Source organism: Rhinolophus ferrumequinum, chromosome 14, assembly GCF_004115265.2.
Source record: "Rhinolophus ferrumequinum isolate MPI-CBG mRhiFer1 chromosome 14, mRhiFer1_v1.p, whole genome shotgun sequence".
NCBI lineage: Eukaryota > Metazoa > Chordata > Mammalia > Chiroptera > Rhinolophidae > Rhinolophus > Rhinolophus ferrumequinum.
This window is the reverse complement of record NC_046297.1, coordinates 72,528,754-72,548,484: the sequence shown is the minus strand read 5'-3', so window position 1 is coordinate 72,548,484 and position 19,731 is coordinate 72,528,754. Positions and strand designations below refer to the sequence as shown.

Sequence of the window (19,731 nt, the reverse complement as noted above, 5' to 3'; positions counted from 1 at the left end):
TGCCCCTGAGTCTGCCTCCCCTGGCCCTCATCTGATGTGCCCCAGGGTCTGGGGTACAGGGGAGGCAGCCCACTGGGTGCAGAACCCAGCATGGGGCGGGTGGGCGACCGGACCTCGGGAGCGGCTCTGCTTGTCAGGCCCTGTCACAGGTGAACAGTGTGTGTGCTCTGTGTGTACACGGGTTCAGGAGCCAGTAGCCTGTCCGCTTCAGGTGTGCACATCTTTGCCCTGTCTGCCAGGCTCCATAGCTGCGGACGCCTCGGGTGGGTTCATCTTAGCCGTGCAGCCTGCGAAGTGGGCAGAGGTGCCCTGTGCAGGGTTGCGACTGCATGGACCTGCCTGGGCAGTGGCGCAGGGCTTGGGGAGCAGGGAGCTTGGGTGACCAGGGCAGGCCGGCAAAGCCCTGGGAGGGTGAGGAGGCCTGCCAGAGCGGGCACACCCAAACTGGCCCCCGCTTCTCAGGGACAGCCTCCCTCTGTCCTGCCCCGACCCTCCTGCCCTCCTCTGGGTCCCTTTTCCCTAGGATCTTCCACTGGCCCAGCCTGCACTGGCCCCACTGTCACCCTCCACACCGGGCTACCGGTCGGCCGCAGGTCAGAGGGACCCCGGGGTGGCCTCGCACTGGGAACTCCGCAGCTGCTGGCCATGCAGCGGACTGGGGAGAGCAGCTTTTCCTGACACCTGCTTTTGTGGCGTTGGGTGTCTTCTCCCCGTTACCACCGCTTTTCATTTAAAACGTTATCCCCCCCACCTGTCCTTTGTGCCCCCCGGGGGGGGGGAGGGGAGGCCCAGCCCTCACCCTGGTGTAGTCAAGGTTATGGCGATAAATCCCGGGGCATTGTCACTTCTATTCGGAGTAAATTGGCTGGCCGCTTTCGGGCTGAAGGAAAGATAATTTGCTGTAGTATTTCAAATGGATTAGAAATGGATTTGAAGGGCGAGTTCACGCCTCCCATTACAAAGGCGAGAGAAAGGCCCGTCTGAAAGCCCCGCTCCGCCCCGCCTTCATTACACACGCTTAATACCTTTCCTATTTTCCAGCGTTAATGAAATTTCCTGGCTGTGTGGGCCTGCCGGCTGGCCAGAGAAGCCTCTCGATCCGAGGCTCCTGTTGTAGGAAAGGGATTGCAGGGCCGTCTCCGCGAGGGCAGGAGCGTTCCCTGGGTCTTTGGCCCTGCTATTATCTCATTAATTTTATTCCCTCTTCTCAGTACGGTCGTTTCCAAAGGCTGTCTTTCCATTAGGGAAACAATTTACTGCAGTGCGGTGACACCCACGGCAACAGAAAGCTACCAGGCGTTTGGGGTGGGTACCCCCAGCTTGCCATTCCAGCCCCCACCCAGCCACTGGTCCAAAGTCAGGGACCAGCTGGGGTGAGGGGGCACCTGCAGGCTGGGCCCGTTCCTGTGGCCAGGTGGGCTCCTCCCAGGGCCCTGGCTGGCCCTGCCCAGTTCTGTGAGTGCCTCACCTCCTCCAGGCAGCCCCATGGCACCATGTGGGGGTGTAGTTTTTCCCACCAAGGTACCCAGGGAACTCTGGTGCCCTGGAGACTGGGGGTCCCGGGCTGTTTCCGGGGGCCAAAGCTCTGCACCCCTTGGCACGTGCATGTGCACAGGCTCCACCCCTCCCAGGTGGCCTGCGGTCCCCTGTAATTGCCAGCAGACCCCAGGGACGCGGTCTTTTGGGTGAGAGAAGGAGACTGTCACCCATAACTATAATCGTGGGAGTAATCAACAACGTCCTGGAAAAGAAGTGTCACCTAAGATGGGCTCTTAGCTGTAAACACAGATTGTGAAAGGCAGTAGGTTGTGAGCCAGTGCTTCTGCTTGAGGGGCTGGCATGGCCTGCCCCAGCAGGGGGGTTGGGCCCAGGCTGAGGCTCCTGGCAGGCTGGGGGCCGACTCGCTGCCCTGAAGCCGCCAGTGACTTCTGAGGAGGCCACCTGTGTGTGACTGCCCCTGGGGGTGGTCTGTCCCTGTCTGGACTCAGCCAGGAGCGCATGTGCACGCGTCCTCAAAGCTGGGCTCCCGGGGCATCCGTTTCCTCCTTCCCACCTTCTCGGGGCGTCTAGACGCTGGGCCTAGGGTCTAGTTCTCACCTGTCCCTCATGCTTGTGGTATAGACAGGGGAGGGGAGTTGGGGCGGTAGGAGTGGTGGTCCTGGAGGCCAGGTCCTCCCACAGGAAGAGGCAGCTAGAGCCATGTTCTTGCTCCTGGCAGGCGGCGGCCCCGTTATCAGCAAGGGAAGCCTGGCAGGAGGCCTGGGGGTCGTGGCCACTCCATGATGAGGGGCAGGTGGGGGTCAGACCATTGAGGGCTCTGGGCTGAGCCAGCTGCTGTGGCCACAGCCTGTGTGGTTTGGACTCAGGCCGAGCTGTACCCTGAGCACAGTGGCCACCGCCCCCAGGGCTGACGGGGTCCCGCAGCTGCTCCCTCCTCACACCTTAGCCTGGCCTCAGATGCCCCAAGGTCTGAGGAGACTCTGCTGGTCTTGCTGGGTCCCCCACAGGGTGCCCACCCACTCCGTCCTCCTGCCCAGACATGCCCTGTGTGGGGTGGCTGGAGCCTGTGGGGCACGGACAGCCTGGGCCGGATGGCTGGGCCCCAGGGTGCGACTTGTTCCCTCCAAGATTGGTGTTTGTGAACTTGAATTTTAATTAAGGGAAACTGGGTTAAGTGCTTTCGGGCGGGCGGCCCCCTGGGCGCTTCCTGCCCGCGTTTATACTTACACCGCAGCTTTGGGTCCCCCAGCGAGCACAGCTCGCTTGCACACGGTCTTTCTCTTACGGGCCCTCGGAGGCTGCAGGCTGGTGAGAAGCACGGAGACACTGAGGCCTAGAGGGGCAGCAGCCGGCTCTGAGTGGTGGGGGTGGCAGCCGAGCCTGAAGCGGGGCTGCCCGACCTGGCACCTCTGCCTGTGAGCCCACCATGGGCGCCTGTGCCCTCAGCACTCATCAGACCCCACCCTGGGCGCCCCTCCCTGGCCCTGGGCAGCTGCCCAAGGGGGAGTTGGGGGCCCATGTGCTTCCCAGGGGAGGGCCCGGAGAGCCGCGGGGGGCCTGCACACATGCACTGCCCCTCCCCAACCCAGGACAGGCCCCAGCAGGAGCTTGCCCTGCCACTCACTTCAGGTGCTCTGTTGGGCCAAGCGGGCGCCCTCTTCATGCCTGCCGCTCCTGTTGGGGACATCCTTGGGTAGAGGCAGTGTGTACAGGGGACAACTAGCAGGCCTTTGCCAGGGGGTGCAAGGGGGCTCAGGGGCAAGAGTGCTCTGAGCAGAGTCTGAGCTAATCCAGAGTTAAGCTCAATTTGCATAAGCAAATTGCTGCTGAAATGTGTTCTGAGGGGGAAGCCCCACTCCCTTCTGGAGTCCTGAGACTGGCTGGTCCCTTGGTCTCGGTGGCTGCCTGCCCACATGCTAGCTGGGGGAGTGGGATGGCCAGGTCACCACAGGGCCCTGGTTGGTGCCACCCAGGCAGCCCTGAGTGTGGGGGTGTCAGGGGTCATGTCCCAGTGGTATGCCTGTTGGAGGGGGCAGCTTGTCCCTTCAGAGGCTCACGAGGTCTCAGCCTGATTGGCAGGGTTGGGGGCACCACCTCCTATGCCTGGGGGTGGGGGTCTCCTGACCGTGGGCCCCGGGGCTCGGCTCACTGGCATTTCCCTGTCTGCAGGTCCTCGGGGCTGAACCGCCTGCGCCCTGCCAGCGGGGGTGGGAGAGCCCAGGCCGGCTCCCCCCGGTGGCGGAACAAAGGCTACCGCTGCATCGGAGGGGTCCTCTACAGGGTGTCAGCCAATAAGCTCTCCAAGACCTGTGGCCGGCCAGGAGGCGATGGGGGCCCCAGGCCCATCCTACGCACAGGTGAGGCTCCCCATCACTGCAGCGCTGACACAGCAGCCGGGGTACCTCTGTGTCCCCGGAGAAGGCTCCCGCGGGCGAGGCTCTTGCTTGGCTGAGCGGCCCCTGATTTTCCGTGTTTGCTCCTGGACAAAGGAGATGAGCCAGGTATGGTAAACACGACCGGCCGGGCCAGCGAGCGAACACCTGGGGCTGCGATGCCGGAATCGCATTGGCAACGCCTCCTGACTGTGTCTGGAGGTGGCGCTGCCGCCCTGCCTGCCCCCTCGGCCTGGGGAAACAGGCCGGGAAGGAGGAAATGCTTTGGACTCGCTTATTGTACAAATTAACTAGAAAAATACTTGGTCTCAGTCCAATTTCACCCCTTCCTTTCCTGTGAAATAAAAAAGGGCCAGGTTGCGGGCACTGTGGGGTTGCAGAGGCCTGGCCGTCCCCAGCCCCACGCCCCACACCCAGAGGGGCGGGAAGAAGATGCCCGAGCGGCCCGCAAAGCCCCTGCCTGGCTGGGCTCCCAGGGCCTCTGCTGCCCAACTCCAGGCAGGGAGCATTAGGCTCCCCAGGAGAGGCACTAGGGGCTTGGAGGCCAAGGCTCCTCTGTGCCCGTGTGCCTCAGTTACCCCATTCCTTCCTCTGGGTTTGGGCGATAGGACCTCCCAGGACCTTTGAGCCTTAGCCTCCATGCTCACCCGCAGGGGGTGGTGCAGGGGAGCAGGTGCAGAGCGCTGGCCAGGCCTCCTCACTGGCTCTCTCAAGGGTCAGCCCCTTGGACATGCCACTGTGGGTCAGGACGTCCCCCCTCCGCTCCCTGCAGTCCTGACTCTGACCCCCAAAGCTTGAAGGCCCATGGCATTGGCACTCGTGGTCTGCAGGGCCCCACACAGGTGTTGGCACAGTGGAGGGCAGGGTTCCAGACCCTTCCTCCACCCACTGCCGCCTGGGTAAAGCAGAGCCCCTCCCCGCCTGCCGTTCCCACTGAGTAGGCTCTTTACAGGGCTGGCCCCAGCCAAGCTGGTGTGCCAGGTAGGTTTGTGGGAGGTACCCTGCAGTGTCCGGTTGGCCTCGTGTGGGGGGACCCTGGCACCAGTCTCTCCTGGGGCCTCCTTGGTGAAGGGCACACTGGTTGCCCTCCCCCATCCCCCATAGCTGACCTGGCGGGATTCAGGCTCTGCTCCCCGTTGTCCTCGCGCGGGGCTGGACAGAGCTCACTGGCCAGCACACGGGATGCCCTGTTTGCTGGTGTTTCCTCCACCAGGCATGCCAAGGGCCACCACGTCCCCCCACGTCAACCCCATGGTCCGGGTCCTGGGGACTCCCCCCGGCCAGACATGACACTGACCGTTCTGGCACTCGCACCATCCATGTGCAAGGGCCAGATTTGGATGTGGTTTTGGGCCATCACGGTGCTGGCTGGGGACCTGCTGTCCAAGTGGGCTGTGTGGACTGTGGGCAAGGGCTGTACCCACCACTTCTTCTCACTTCTCTGTCCCTTCTTGTGCCCTGGCGTCCATGGTGGGAGGAGAGGTGCCTGGAGGCTGAGAAGAAGAGGCAGGTTTGCACTCATACCTCCTCACAAACATCAGCCTGGGAGCCATGTTAGAGCTGCTCCCGCCCCTGGCACTGGGCCCTAAGTCCAGCCCTGGGGAGAGCCAGGCTGCTGCCGGGGGGGCGGCGGCAGTCAGAGCAGGAGGGGCAGTGGCAGGGGCCAGCTATGGGGGGTTCTGCCTTCCTCCCCAGCGCAGGCCCTGCTGCCCTACCTGCCACCTGCCTCTCCCTGGGGCGATGCCACCTGAGCCCGCTTCCCTCCACGTGCTGGGCTCTGCAGAATCCCCCTTCCCACTTCCTGGGCACAGGCCCTCCTGGCCTTCCGGGCCCTCCTCCCCTGGCTCCAGCCTTCAGGAAAGAAGTGAGAGGGATGGGCCTAGGGGGCGGGGTCCCAGGACAACCTGCAGGCTACAGCTGCCACCCTGCTGACCAGCCTTGGTGACGACTGAGGGGCAGTCCTGGGGCTAGCCTTCCCCATCTCAGGGCTGGCCAGCTGCGGGCTGGCCAGCTAGGGCAGCGGGGTGGGACTTGGCACACAGACCACAGGGAGGGCAGGGCAGAATCCCAGCCCCCGAGGCCCTGCCCCTGGGTGTGGCCAGGACCTGACTGAGGAGGATGGGCTGTCCCGTGTCCCCCCCCCCCCCCCGGCAGTGCCCTCTGACCTGCAGCCCACTTAGTGAAGGGATTAAAGAAGGAGATTTTCTCCTGTGGTGTCAGCGCAGCTCTGACTGCAACAGAGTGCAGCCCTCCTGGACCTGTCCTCTCCTCGCCCCTCCTGGTTGCCCAGGCTTCTCAGGACAGTCCGCCCCTGGTTGGGCCCGTGCCTCCTTGTGGGCAGACCTCAGCCCCGCTCTGGCCCAACCGCCTGCTATCCCTGTGGTGGGCAGAAGCCCCTGTCCATCTGCCAGAGCCACCTCACTGGGCTGGCCCCAGGCCCCAGAGCAAGGCTGCCCTCCTGCTTCTAACGGCCGCCACGTGGCAGGTTATGGGTGTGTGTGCCGCATAGGCTCATCTGTGACCTGTGATGTGCCAGCCCCGCACTCAGAGGGCCCTGTCGGCTGTCTGCAGGCAGCACCGAGGCCCACCCACTGCCTCCCCCTCCCGCATGCCCCTTCCGGGGCTCCCACCTCCAGAGCCCAGACCGTGTCAGTCAGTCTTCTCCCCCAGGGTGACGGCAGAGAAGAAGCTGACTGGGGGGGCTGCTGCTGCGCTATTTCGGGAAGATCCTTGGGAAGCGCAAGTCCTCTGAAGACTCAGCGCCTCCCCTTCTGCTTCCCCTCCCAGGTTGCGAGTTTCAGCTGAACTTTTTAGCACCTCTCAGCCCTCCTGCCTCCTTTCAAGCCAACTACTTGGCGTGCATTTTTTAACACTGCAAAGCATTTGAAAAGGTGCCTCAGCCTCCCACCGTGAGCCGAGCTAGTATCTTTTTAAGACTGAAAAGTGGAAAGGGGAGTCCACCTTCCCCTTCAGAGGCCAGGCCTGGGGGCCGCATCTGACAGGCCAGCGTGATAACAGCAGCCCTGGCAGGAGCAGATGGCGCCAGAGCGTCACCGTCACCAGCAGCCTGGGTGACAGCCCGGGAACCGTGGTCACCACCAGCTATCACATTGCACTCTGTCACCCGTTGGCTGGCAGGTGTACGGTACCACGTGCCACCTGGACTGGCTCCCACTGCCCGCTCAGGACTGGTGTCCCCAGCCTGGGAACCAGGACTCCACTGTGGTCTGGGGCCCTAAGACCCCCTCCCTGCCAGCCGCTCACACCCTGAGCCCCCTCACTCCATCCTTCAGCCCCCTGCACCATAACCAGCCTGGGCCCCCAGCCTGGCCCCCACGTAGGCACTCCCTCCCATTGGGGGTCCCCCTGCTTAGCCCTGGAACCACCCTTTTTAAACTTGAGACCGAAGCTCAGAGAGGGACAGACACTAGCAGTGGGTAGCTCCAGCGGCCAGTGGGGGCCCGGCCCAGAGGGACAGTCAGGGCTCAGTAGCGGTCGGGTATAGAAGAGGGGTGTCTGAGGCCCACCCTGTGGGGGCAAGGGAGTTTGGGTTTGGACAGGCCATGTTTGGGGCTCAGGAGATGGGATGGAGCTGAGGGCCCTGGGAAAGGTCTCTCTGGGGAGGGCGGGGCTGGGGACCTGCAGGTGGCAGGAGGGCACCTGCCCAGGCTTCCCATGTGGCCCTGATGGGGCAGCTCAGGGCCAGCAGCTTGGGGATGTCCCTTTAAAGCCTGGGTGCTTTGTCATCGCCTCAGGTCCCTAGAATTTCTGAGTGATGTCACTTCTGCCTCCTACCACCAGATCCATTTCAGCAGTTGCCTGTGGGAAATTGGATCTGGTCTGGGGGGTGACATGGGCGTGTGATGAGCTGGGGAGCCTGGGTGGCTGTCCTGAGCAGGCGCTCACTGTGTCCTGCCCTCCTGGGTCCTGGGGGGTTGTAGGCGGGGACAGCACCACCCAAGCACAGCTGCCCTGGCGGGGAGTGTCCCCTGCGCTCTTCCTGTCCTCACTGGCCACTTGGTGAACAGCTTCCCTCTGTCCACAGTTGGTGACCTCAGAGACACCTTGCTTGGTCCTCTGTGCTTGATTTTGAGGCGTGCCCTAAGGCACCTCCACAGTTATGAGGAGTGGGCGTTGTTGGGGCCCCCCGGGAAGCCAGATGTGCCTGGCAGGGCTTCCACGGGCCTCGGTGGGCACTACTCCCTCAGAGCCTGGCGTGAGGAGGATGTCAGGCTTTGTGGCCACATGCTTCTTTTTTTGTTGTTTCCATTTTACAACCCTTTAAATACAGAAAAGCCATTCTTGGGTACTGCAAAGTCAGGTGGCATCCTCAGGACCCACTCAGGTCCCACATCCCTGGCCTCTGCTCCAGGCAGAGGGACGTAGGAAGACGCCCCCCCTTCCCACTGTTCCTGGGACCCTCTGCCTTGTGGTGAGCCCACTGCCCAGCAACCTGTGTGGCCTTGGGGAACCGTGCGGTTGGACCTGGCCCTCCACCCCACAGATGCTTCCTGCACGGAGGGTGGGGGGCTCTACTCTGTCCTCAACGCTGTCCCCAAGGGGTCTGGCAGAGACCCAGTCTGAGCGGAGGGGCAGCAGTGCCTGAGCTGAGGGTGGGGACTCTAGGGGGTCCTGCACCAAGCAGGTGAGCAGGCAGAGCCCATGGGGGTGTCCTGGCTGACCTGACCTGTGGTCTTTCTCCCCACAGGCCGACTGGACCCTGCTAGCAGCTGCAGCCGCTCCCTGGCCAAGTATGTCCCTGGGATTGTGCGGGTGGGGCCCTGTGCGCCTGGGCCTTGCACGCCTCATGTGTCCGTGTGTCCACAGCCGGGCCCTGCAGCGCAGTCTGGCCATCGTCCGACAGGCCAGGCAGAGGCGGCGCAGGAAGGAGCCGGAATACTGCATGTACTACAACCGTTTCGGCAGGTGCAACCGCGGCGAGCACTGCCCCTACATCCACGATCCCGAGAAGGTGGCCGTGTGCACCAGGTGACCGCCCGCGGGGCTCGGGGGCTGGTGGGGGTGCACAGAGCCCCTGCCCATCTCGGCAGCCCTCCCCTCAAACCCTCTCTTCCGCGTACACAGGTTTGTCCGGGGCACATGCAAGAAGACAGACGGGACCTGCCCATTCTCCCACCAGGTCTCCAAGGAGAAGGTGAGTGCCAGCCTGGGGCTCCCTGGGCATGTTCCCCCGAGGTCCCTGCCAGGCACCTGTCCCCCCCAACTTCTCCCTGAGGAGCAGGGGTGTGGCCCAAAGGCTCTGCCCCTCTCTCCCCACATGGGGGCTGTTCTGCTCAGCTGCTTCTTACCCCAGCTGACCTGGAGGGTGTCCACATGGCACATGGAAGGCCTCCACCCCAGCCCCTGCCACGTGCCTTCCCGCCTACTGGCGAGCGGCAGCTGTGGGCTGGTGGGCTGGAAGGCCGCAGGCCCCCGGGCACAGGGGGACAGGGAGGCACCCAACTGTGTGGGCTGAGGGAAGTGAGCAGACCCCATCACGCAGACACCCACCGTGGGGGCAGCCAGGGCAGGGCCTGTGGTCCCAGCACCTGCTGGGAGGGCAGGGCTGGGAACTGTGAGGTCAGGGGTCAGGACTGGCTGGTGCCCAGGAGCCGAGCACCCATCTCCGTCCCGTCACCACGGGCAGAGGCAGTGCTGCAACAGCTTTCCCCTTGAGGGACTTGGGAAGAGTCAGCATTTCTCTCCCTCATAGAACTCCAGACTCTGCTGTGAGCAGTTTGGAAAGTCACGTGGAGTCTGTCTCGGGTTCATTAGCTCTGAGCTCCGAAGCCGCACGGCCGGCTGGGCTGTCTGACGAGAACGCCCCCCAGCCCCTGAATTCACGTTATTGTTATTTGTGCGGACGTGGCGGGTGCAAACAAGGTTAATTGAAATGAGAATGCGGTTTCCTCTTGCTGGTGGCCGTGCTGACAGGCGAGGACTTCCGTGTGGCGTGCAGTTGGCTTTATTACCCTTTTGATTAGAGCTAATTTGGGCTCTAGATCAAAAGCGCATTAAAGGCGCTGTGTGCGGACGCCGGCCCCTCTCCGCTCCGTGCTGCAGTTAAAAGACAATTAAAGATAAACTCCAGCACAGAGATTGCCCTTTGTTTCTCTAGTTTCTCCCTCCTCCTCCTCAGCCTCCCCACACCCGCCCTCCGGAAAAGTGCAGTGAGGAGCCCAGGGCCAGCCAGTGGGGACCCACAGGGGGCTGCCCAACAGAGGAGGGAGGAGGAGGGCCAGCGGCCCCCAGCCCCCACCCTGAAGACCCCAGGAGGGTGAGACCGCAGGGGTGACCCTTGTGGCAGGTACATTCCCTGTGGGAGGGGCAGTGTTCAGAGGGGGTGAGATCAGAGACCCTCCTGCTGGCCCACAGGCCTCAGTTTCCCCCAATGGGGAGGACATGTGCTGCACATCTCCGTCTCCCAACTTGGGGGCCAGGGACTGCTGGGGCCACACAGCCCTGCCCAGGCTCCTGCTCCCTGTCCCCGATGAGGTCTCCCCTGAGCCCGCTGCCTGCGCTGGAGCCGGCCCCTGCCAGCCGGGCCTCCAGAGTGCCAGCCTGAGGTCAGTGCACAGGCTTGGGCTCCTGCCAGGCAGCTCCCTGCCCACCGAGCCCACGACCCATGCTTCACCAGCCGGGTCAGGTCTCCAGCCCACAGGCCCTGCTAGCTGCTCTCCCATCAGGCAGATAGAAAACCGGTGGGATTTTGCAGGCCCACCTGGCCCATCCCACGTGGCCCCACAGCCTGGAAGCTGGGCAGGCTCAAAGCAGGGTCAGACTCTGGTGGCAGCACGTGTTGGCCGGAGCCAGCCCTACTTCCGTGTCCTCGTCCTGTCTGTGCTCGGGCAGCTGTGTCCTGCCCGGTGACCTCGCCGTCTGCAGAAACCAGGGTCTGACTCTGCAGTGGGCAGCCCTCACCTGGCCTGGCCGCAGGTGCACTTGGCTCCTGCTGCCGCCCTCCCACTGGTCAGCACCAAGTCCCTTTCTTCCTTGGGGCGTCACCCTGATGAGGGTCTTCCACCGTGATCTTGCCTGGCCTTGGAGTCCTGTTGTCTCCACTATAAAGCGGGGGTGCCTGACGGGAGGGGGAGCTGCGGGGGGTCTGCCAGCCCTCACCTCTCCTTCCCCACAGATGCCCGTGTGCTCCTACTTCCTGAAGGGCGTTTGCAGCAACAGCAACTGTCCCTACAGCCATGTCTACGTGTCCCGGAAGGCCGAGGTCTGCACTGACTTCCTCAAAGGCTACTGCCCGCTGGGCGCGAAGGTGAGGGGTGTGGCGGGCTGGCCTCCTCAGTGCCTGCCCTGGCACCTGCAGCCCCCAGGTGGCACCGGCAACTGGGGAACTGGGTGGTGCGGGGCCCTAAACGCCGCCTGTCGCCTCACCTGTCAGCTGTGGGAGTTCCCGACAGCGGAGCCAGCTGGCCCCTTCCTCCTCAATGATGTCCTGTCACCCCTCCCTGTCCCCGTGGGGCCTGCGGAGAGCGGGGGCTGCATGGACAAAGGTGGTCCCAGGTTGGGACCCATGGACAGGCCTCTTTGGTCCCTGTCACCCCAAGAAGGAGCCTACTCACCACCCAGGGTGGCCCGCTACCACCCTGTCCCCAACACTTGTGAATGACCGCCCTGCCTCAAGGGCCTGCAGTCTGGATTGGGGGCCCCCAGTGGATTTGAGGACATGGGCCTTCCACTGCAGGCGCCCAGGGCGGCAGCACTGGGCCTTGGGCAAGGGGAGCAAATGTCAGTGCAGGGCCAGCCCCCCCCAGGCCCTCCAGGGGTCACAATTCAGGGATCCCAGGAGAAGCACGAGTGCGCCACAACCCTCTGCAGTTGGTAAAGCCCCTCCGGCTGCCAGGCTGAGACCTGGGGACCTGACCGGAGCTGGCATGTCACCTTGAAGGACACCCAGGCCCTTGTGGGGGGGGCGGGACCCCCACAGAGGCCATGGGCAATGATTGTAAAATATTCCACTTTCAGGGAAATAGCAGAGCGATATTTAAGTTCTCTTCTCTTAGAGGAAGTGCTTACTGCGCCCCTCTCGGTGTGGCTGTCACATGATGGATAGCGGCTGGTGATTACGGATGGAAAGCGCTGAGCCGGCCAGACCATCGGGTGGGCAGGCGGCGGGCGCAGCAGCAGCCGGGCTGCCGAGGGTTAACTGTGTTCTCTAAATAATGGGGAAGTGCTGAGTCGGCACCTGGCGCCTGGAGCACGAGTCCTCCAACGGGCCCCAGAGAGTCCACGATATTCCACGAACCAAGCGGAATTGTTAACCTTGCTAAAGAGGCAGTCCCTCTTCTTGGAGCAGTGTAGGCTGGGGCTAAATCTCCTCCGGAAAGGCCCGCAGGCTGCGCTCTCGGACTCCAGGGACTCGCGACACATGGCCTGGTGTGCGATGCCACAGCCAGCTAGTGGTGGGCTCCCCTGGGTCATTGGACGTGATGTCCGCCCTCCGCCCCCAGCTGCCCTGTGGGTGTTCCTTCTGCTCAGTGCATGTGCGAGAGAGTAGCCACTGTGCCTGTCGTCTGCACACACTGATGCCATCGTCCCTTCTGGGTTTCCAAGTGGCACTCTAAGGAAGAGCTTTCTCTTCCCAGTCTCCCTGTGTGCGCAGCCCGATGGCCCTGCTCCAGCCCCTCCTGGTGCAGAGCTGGGAGTTACCCATGTGTCACATGCTCTGCAGCCACCAGGGGTCCATACAGCAGCCCCTCTGCAGCCCAGCCCCTCTCTCCTTTGTCCCCCAGGACTTCCTTATTTCTCTGTCCCCTGCATCCCCTGCGTGGCTGTGCCTGTCCCCTGCCTCTTCCTGCCTTGCAGAAGCTCTTGTGTCCTCTGGATGTCTTTCTTGGGTTTTGGAATCACAGACAGCATGTCCCTGTCTGTCACCACCTGTTAACTTTGCCCATGCTGTCTGTCCTTCCTCGGGCTGAAGGCCTTCAGTTTTTCACCCTGTAGGTGTTGGCCAGGACCTGCCCCCACCCACCCAGGCCACAGGCGCCCCCCTTCTCTCCTCCAGCGAGGCTTTCCAGGCTGCATGCAAGTGGGCTTGAGAGGGGTCCCTGGGGTGGGGGCTCAGACCCCAGTCCAACCCCAGCCCTGCCACTCGAGCTGTGATCCCACACCAGTGCCCCACCCCTCTGGGCCTCGGTTTCCTTTTACGTAAAAGTCCTGCTGCTGTGGGTGGCAGCCTTTTGACAGGCTTTGCATGTGGATACCCGGTTCCCCCAGCACCACTGATTAGCTTGGCACTTTTGTCAAGAATCTATTGGTTTATTTTTGGGTTCTCTGTTCTAGTCGTTGGTCTATGTGTCTTTCCTTATGCTAGTGTTTACTACTATAGCTTTATAATAAGTTTAAAAATCAGGAAATGTGACTCCTTCAAACTTTGTTCTTCTTTTCCAAGATGGTTTTGCCTATTTGGGGTTCCTTGCAAGTCCCTATGAATTTTTTGGATGGGTTTTTCTATTTCTGTTTGGGGGTGCTTTGCGATTCTGGTAGGGGTTGCGTGGAGTCTGTAGGTCACTTTGGGGAGAACTGCCGTCTTAACAACATTGAGTGTTCCGATCCCTGAGCATGGGATGTGTTTCTGCTAGACCTTCTTTAATCCCTCTGAGCAATGTTAAGTAGTTTCCAGTGTCCACACACGTTTTTTGCCTCCTTGGTTAAGTTTATTCCTATTATAAATGAAATTGCTTTTTAATTTCCTTTTTAGGTTGTTCATTGCAAGTGTACAGTCACGGAATTGTTTTTGTGTGTTGCTTTTATATCCTGAAATGTTGCTGAATTCATTTATTAGCTCTGAAAAATATTTTTGTGGATTCTTCATCTGCTAACAGAGATAATTTTCTTCCTTTTTGTTTGGAGGCCTTTTATTTTGTTTTAATTTCTTTATTTTTGCCTAATTGCTCTGGTCAGAACTTCCAGTGCCTCTCATTTTTTGAAGTCTGTTTTCTCTCTGTTGCTCAGATTGGTTAATTTCTGTTCTGTCTTCAGTTCACCGCTCCTTTCCTCTGTACCCTCCATTCTGTTGTGCCCGTACGCTGAGTTTTTTATTTCAGTTATTGTATTTTTCAGTTCAGAAATTTCCATTATATCCTCTTTTTCTTTGATGAGCCTTGCTATGTTTTCGTTGTGTCAAGGCTATTTGTAATTGCTTGTTGAATCAGTTATAATGCTACTTTAAAATCTTTCTCAGGTAACTCCGACACCGTGTGTTTCACGTTGACATTGGTTGTCTTTTTTTCCATTTAGTTTGAGTTCTTTGTTGTTCTTGGTATGATGAGTCACTTTCTATTGAAACCTGGACGTTTTGGCTGTTCGGAGAGTCTGGATCTTACTTAAACCTGTTTCAGCTTGCTCCTTTGACACCACTTCCGTAGGCGGGCAGGGGGAGGAGGCACCAAGGGGGATGAAGTCCACGTTCCCCACTCAGACCCTCACTAACACCTGACGAGGGGTGTCCCTGTTACTCCTGGATGGGGTGCCGTACTTACTCCCCACCAAGCCTCTCCTGTAGCCTCCCTGGCCCAGGGTGTGGAGAATAAGGGGACACCAGAGGCCACGGCTCCCCACTTGTCTTTGCTGGCCTGAGTGGGATGGGCACTGCCCAGTAGGTAGGTCAGCTAGATGTGAACCCCACGTGGGATTTTAAGTTTTCTAGTAGCTGCCTTAAAAAGCAAAAACAAACAAAAAATGGTGATAACGAATTTTATTTAACCCAGTGTATCACAAATTCCAACATGTAATCAAGGAGGAAACACAAATGCCCTTTTACGTTCTTCCTTTTCTGCCCATTGCGCCTACACTGCCATCTTGGCTCAGAGCAGCCGTGGCGTTCGGCCCCCGCATGAAACAGTGCAGCGCCCAGGGGCTGGCTGCTGGAGGGTCTGCTGGCAGTGGGTCTGCTCTTGGCCGGTGCTGGACCCTCGCCACCCAGGGGTCTTTCCTGTCCCCTCTGCCCACCCAAACCAGCCTCTTTCCCAGAAGACCCCACTGGTACCTCAGCGTTTCTGCATGTCTGTGCTCTCAGCGTGGGCCCTACAAGGACAGGGCTGCTGCGTGTCAGGACACTGTCACCGGCCAGGCCCAGTGCAGAGGGGCTTCGGCTCTGGTGGGAGGAATGAATGAGTGAATGGGTGAGTGAGCAAGCCTGAGCCTGCCTTCTGCTTGGGGCAGGAGGGGAGCAGCACCCCCACAGGGATGAGCTGGCATGGGGTGCAGTGGTATTCAGGGGCCCTGCAGCTCCAGCCTGTTCCCACGCACCAGTGTGAGGGGCTTCTCGTTCCTCGGTGGCAGCGGGGGGCCAGCTGTGGGGACAAGAATGGTGGGGGATGGGAGATGAGGGTAAGGGGGATCAAATATATGGTGATGGAAGGAGAACTGACTCTGGGTGGTGAACACACGATGGGATTTATAGAAGATGTAATACAGAATTGTACACCTGAAATCTATGTAATTTTACTAACAATTGTCACCCCAATAAGTTAAAAAAAAAAAAAAAAAAAAAGAATGGGGCCAGTACCCAGATCCTGCTCAAGGGTGCGTGCACGCTCCATGAGGTCCTCGGCCGGGCTCTGGGTCCCAGTGCTGGGAGCTCTGAGGACCGAGCCCAGGAGGAGGTCCTGGGCTGGGAGGAGGTACGTCCCAGGCCACTGCGCATCCCCAAGCTGGGCGAGCACTGTGGCGGGTTTTAAACTTAACTGTGGTGGTTCTCGTCCAGGTCTGTGTCTCTTCCCACCTGTCACCTGGTCCAACATGAGAGGGCTCGCAACATGCCGGCCCTCTCCTCCCTGGTCCTGCCCGCTAAGCCAGCTGCAGGGGGTAGAGGAGAATAGGACGCCCTCCTCTGGAAGGAGATGCACAACAAGGCCCTGCAGCCCCCACCCAGGGGCAGGCGGGCCGAGGGGAGGTAGGAGCTGAGGCCTCTGGTCCGAGCACCTGCTGGATGGCACGCCCCCCATGGGTATAATTAGCCACCATGACAGGTGTGGTGGATGAGGCCTGCAGTGGCCTCAGCCGACCTGCCACACCCCCAGGCTTGAAGCCTGAACCCCTCCCAGTGAGGTACCCCGAAGCCTTGAGCCCCCCAGTCCACCCATCCCCTCCACCACCCCACCCCATCTCCCGCTGGAATGGGTGAGCTGTGGTCAGGAGGAGGGGTTAGCACCCCAGGAACCCCCACCCAGCCTGGCCCAGCCTCGCCCTAGGCTTGTTCAGGGTGCATATGGACTGTGGGGGCAGGCCAGGTGGGGCTGCTCGGCCCGGCTGCTACACAACAGTGCAGGGCCGTGCCCAGCTGCACCTTCCCTCTGCAGTGCAAGAAGAAGCACACACTGCTGTGTCCCGACTTCTCCCGCAGGGGCATCTGCCCCCGGGCCGCCCAGTGCCAGCTGCTGCACCGCACCCGGAAGTGCCTCGGCCGGCGGGCAGTCCCAGCCCCAGAGCCCAGCGACATACCCTCCAGGAGCAGGTGATGGGGATGTGGGTGCTGTGGGTGTAAACTCGGGTGCTCAGGAAGCAGTCCTCCCGCTCTGGGGGAGCCCCTGCACCCCTCCAGTTCTTTGGGCTTCAGACCCAAAAAGAAACCTCAGTCCAAAGTTGAGGATCACATGGTCTCCAGAGGTGCCGCACCCCAGATCTCAGGCTGGACAGAGCCAAGAGCACCCCATGGAGGACAGCGGGGGGCTTCGATCCCACTCCCCAGGGGAGAGCAGGATCCGACCCTGGGTGCCCACAGCACTGGGGGCCACGTCGTGCTCTCCTCCCCGTGAGTGTGGGAGCCTGCGTGGGCCAAAAGGGCAGGCTGGGAAGGTGGGGACAGGCTCGGTGTGGTGCCAGGGCTCACCAGCCCCTGATGGCACCAGCGGTCCTTGGGCCCAGAGCCAGCCTTGCACCTGATGCTGATGGCTGCTGGGGCAGGAAGGGGTGGGGACGGGCCCAGAGCCTTGCCACGGGGACAGGCACCTCCAGACGCCCCCCTGCCCATCCGCCGCCCACCCTCACTGTTCTGCTCCCCTCCCTTTCCTGCAGGAAGTCTTCGGCCACCCAGCGCCCCACCGGACAGACGCCCAGCTCCCCCAGCTCTGTGGCTGTTGGCCCGGCCTCCCGGCCCTGCTCCCCACGGGCATTAGCTGCAGCTTCAGCCTGTCCCTTGTCATCAAAGGCCCCCGCCCCCTCCGCCCCCTCCTCTCCCTCCCCCCCCTCCCTGTCCTTGGACCGGGAGGAACTGTCTCTCCAGGAGGAGGCCACCTCGGTGCTGATGGGCTCTGGCAGCCTCTCCAAGCTGCCTGCCTTCATCTCCCTGCACTCCTCACCGAGCCCAGGAGGCCCGCCCAGGGCCCGGACCCCCAGGAGCACCCCCACCAAGGATGCAGGTAGGCAGCTGCCCCGGAGCCCAGCTCAGCACAGCCAGGGCTTCTTTTTCAATGCCCACCTCAGACCCACCGAGTTAGAATCTCCAGTTGTGGGCTGGATGGTTCTGGAAAGAACTGCTGTGCCCTGTCCCGGCTGGCAGGTGTGTACCTGCCACCCACAGGGGCAGGGCCGCCCTCACGGACCACCCCAGCCGAGGGCTGATTTAATTAGAAAGCACCCATTTCTGTTAATTTGTTCTGGAAGATCAGCGCACACTCCTGGAGAGAACAGATGCATCCTCTCCCCGGTGAACATTTGGGGCTTGGTAAATGGTTCCACTCAGCCTTGTTTAGGAGAGAAAAGAGGATTTTATGGCTGCAAACGACCCTTTCTGTAAACATTTTACAGCTCTCCGCGCGTTTGAGTGACGATAAACCCCACGCAGCTCGGCGGGCTGCAAATTTGCCACCATACGGCTATCATTTTATTGTCATATTTCACGGTCGTAACGTTAATGGAAGATGCTTGCTGCAGCCTTCTCTAACAGCTCCGCTGAGCACGCTTGAACGCGGCCACAGAGGGGCCGGGCCCACACCACCTGTTTAAGGCCACCTTCGGGGGCGCAAGGCTGCGGCCAGGCCCTCCACCTGCCCACCAGGACCAGGGCCCCAGCTTGCCACCGGGTGCAGCTCACTAGGGTGGGAGTCCTGAGGCAGCCACCTCTTTTTTAAATTTTTTTTGTAAGGTCAGGAACGTGGCTGCCAACCCCAGAATCAGAGGAGGCAAGCAGGGTGGGCGAGGCCCAGGGAGGCTGCAGAGACCTCTCCTGGCTGGGAGCCCCCAGCAGGCAGCCTTCTTTCCCAGCTCAGGCCAGGGCTGGGAGCTGGAGGGTTAGGCGTAGGTGGACTTGGGAGGGCCCCAGAGCAGGAGGGGTGGGGGCCGGGGCCTGTCAAGACTGCAGGCCTGGGCCCTGGCTGGCTGGGCCTGACTCTGGGCTCTAGTTCGGCTGAGCCCTGCACAGGGTCCCCAGGAGGAGAGGTGGGCTGTCTGGGCACGTGGACAGCAGCCTCACAGACACATCTGTGGTTAGCGGGAACACCGGCCCGTGAGGTGGTTACCTATGAAGGGAGAGGCATTGGCACTCAGCGAGTGTGGGGCACACAGGGCAGGAGCTGTCCTCTAGCCCCTTCCTGACCTCTGGCTGCAGCCCTGGCACCCTGCACAGGACCGCGGTATCTCCTACCCCACCCAGCCAATTGCTCACACACACCCCGGTTTTTCCCTCTAAGGCACGGCTTGGCCACCACGTGTGCTCCAGTGTGAGCGGGTGCGTCTGTGCGCCTGCTGTTCGCAGCTCCGCCCACAGACTCTGGCTCCCCCCACTGCCCAGGAGCCCCCAGCCTACAGGCCACTGCTCCCCCGCCCATCTTTTCGGCACCCAGGCCAGACCTGCATCCCACTCAATGGCTGGACCCCAGGGTGGCCTGTCCAAAGCTGCTCCCCGCCATTGCTGAGCGGGAAGCTTTCGGTGGGGAGGGGGGTTCCTGGCTGGGGGCTCCTGGCGCCTGACCTCTGCCCTTCTCGGAACAGGGAGACCTCTGCACATCAAGCCCCGTCTGTGAGGGCCCAGGGTGCCAGCCCGTGCCTACCTCAGCCCCTCGTCCCTGGAGAGGAAGGCTCCACCTGCCACCACCCCAGAGGAGGGGCCGCAGGGCCGTCACTGCCCACGTGGGTCTCAGCCTTCCCTGACCAGTGTGTGCCCAGGGCCTCACCCTCTCCCTTGGGCTGGGCCCAGCCTGCAGGCCCCTCTGCGTCTCAACACCTCCCCACCTGGCTCCCCAGCCTCCCACCCAGGACATGCTCCCACCTTCCTGCCTGACGGATGCAGGCCTGTGCCCACTATGGGTGTGGCAGTGGCCGACTCCTGCCTGAGGGAGAGGCTGCTGGCCTGGCCTCCCTGGCGAGCACGTGTTCAGCAATAAAGGTTCTGTCCTGTGTCTGCTTGGCTTTCCTGACCCCTGCCACGCCACCACCCAGCCTGCTGCGCACCAGCTTAGACGGAAGCACGTTGTCCACAGGCTGCCCACAGGTCCTGTGGGTGCCCCCGGGGGCGCCAGGAGGCCAGAGATTGAGAGGCGTCCTGGAGAGAGGCACCACTGGCCACAGAACCTGGGAGCTATAGAGCTTACCACCCGGTGGCCCCCGTTTTGTCCTTCCACCCACCCACCTGGCTCTGGACCTAAACAGGACCAGCAGGGCAAAGGCACAGCCTCGCACCACCTCTGGGCAGAACGTGGGCTCACTTCCCGCCTCCCTGAGATGGCTCAGAGGGGCGGGGGCTGCCTGGCCCCCGTGGCCAAACCACTGTGATTTGTGGTGTGGAGAGGCCCAGAGGAGGCCCTGAGGACACGGACACAGCAGGCTGGGGCCAGAGTACCCCAAGCTGAGGTCCCCTCCAGAGCTCCCTGGGCATCTCAAGAGAGTG

At 61.7% G+C, this 19,731-nt stretch overlaps 1 protein-coding gene across 1 annotated transcript in view; it reads left to right on the top strand.

Moving 5' to 3' along the window:
* The window catches only part of ZC3H3 (zinc finger CCCH-type containing 3), a 63,171-nt gene extending 43,928 nt beyond the window's left edge, over positions 1-19,243 (top strand). Inside the window, 8 exon segments of the mRNA XM_033126721.1 lie at positions 3,670-3,857; positions 8,602-8,644; positions 8,721-8,882; positions 8,979-9,048; positions 11,029-11,160; positions 16,208-16,362; positions 16,923-17,266; positions 18,837-19,243. Of these exon segments, the coding sequence (XP_032982612.1) occupies positions 3,670-3,857; positions 8,602-8,644; positions 8,721-8,882; positions 8,979-9,048; positions 11,029-11,160; positions 16,208-16,362; positions 16,923-17,266; positions 18,837-18,868 (1,126 nt within the window). The 3' untranslated portion in view covers positions 18,869-19,243.
* Positions 19,244-19,731: the final 488 nt, after the last annotated feature.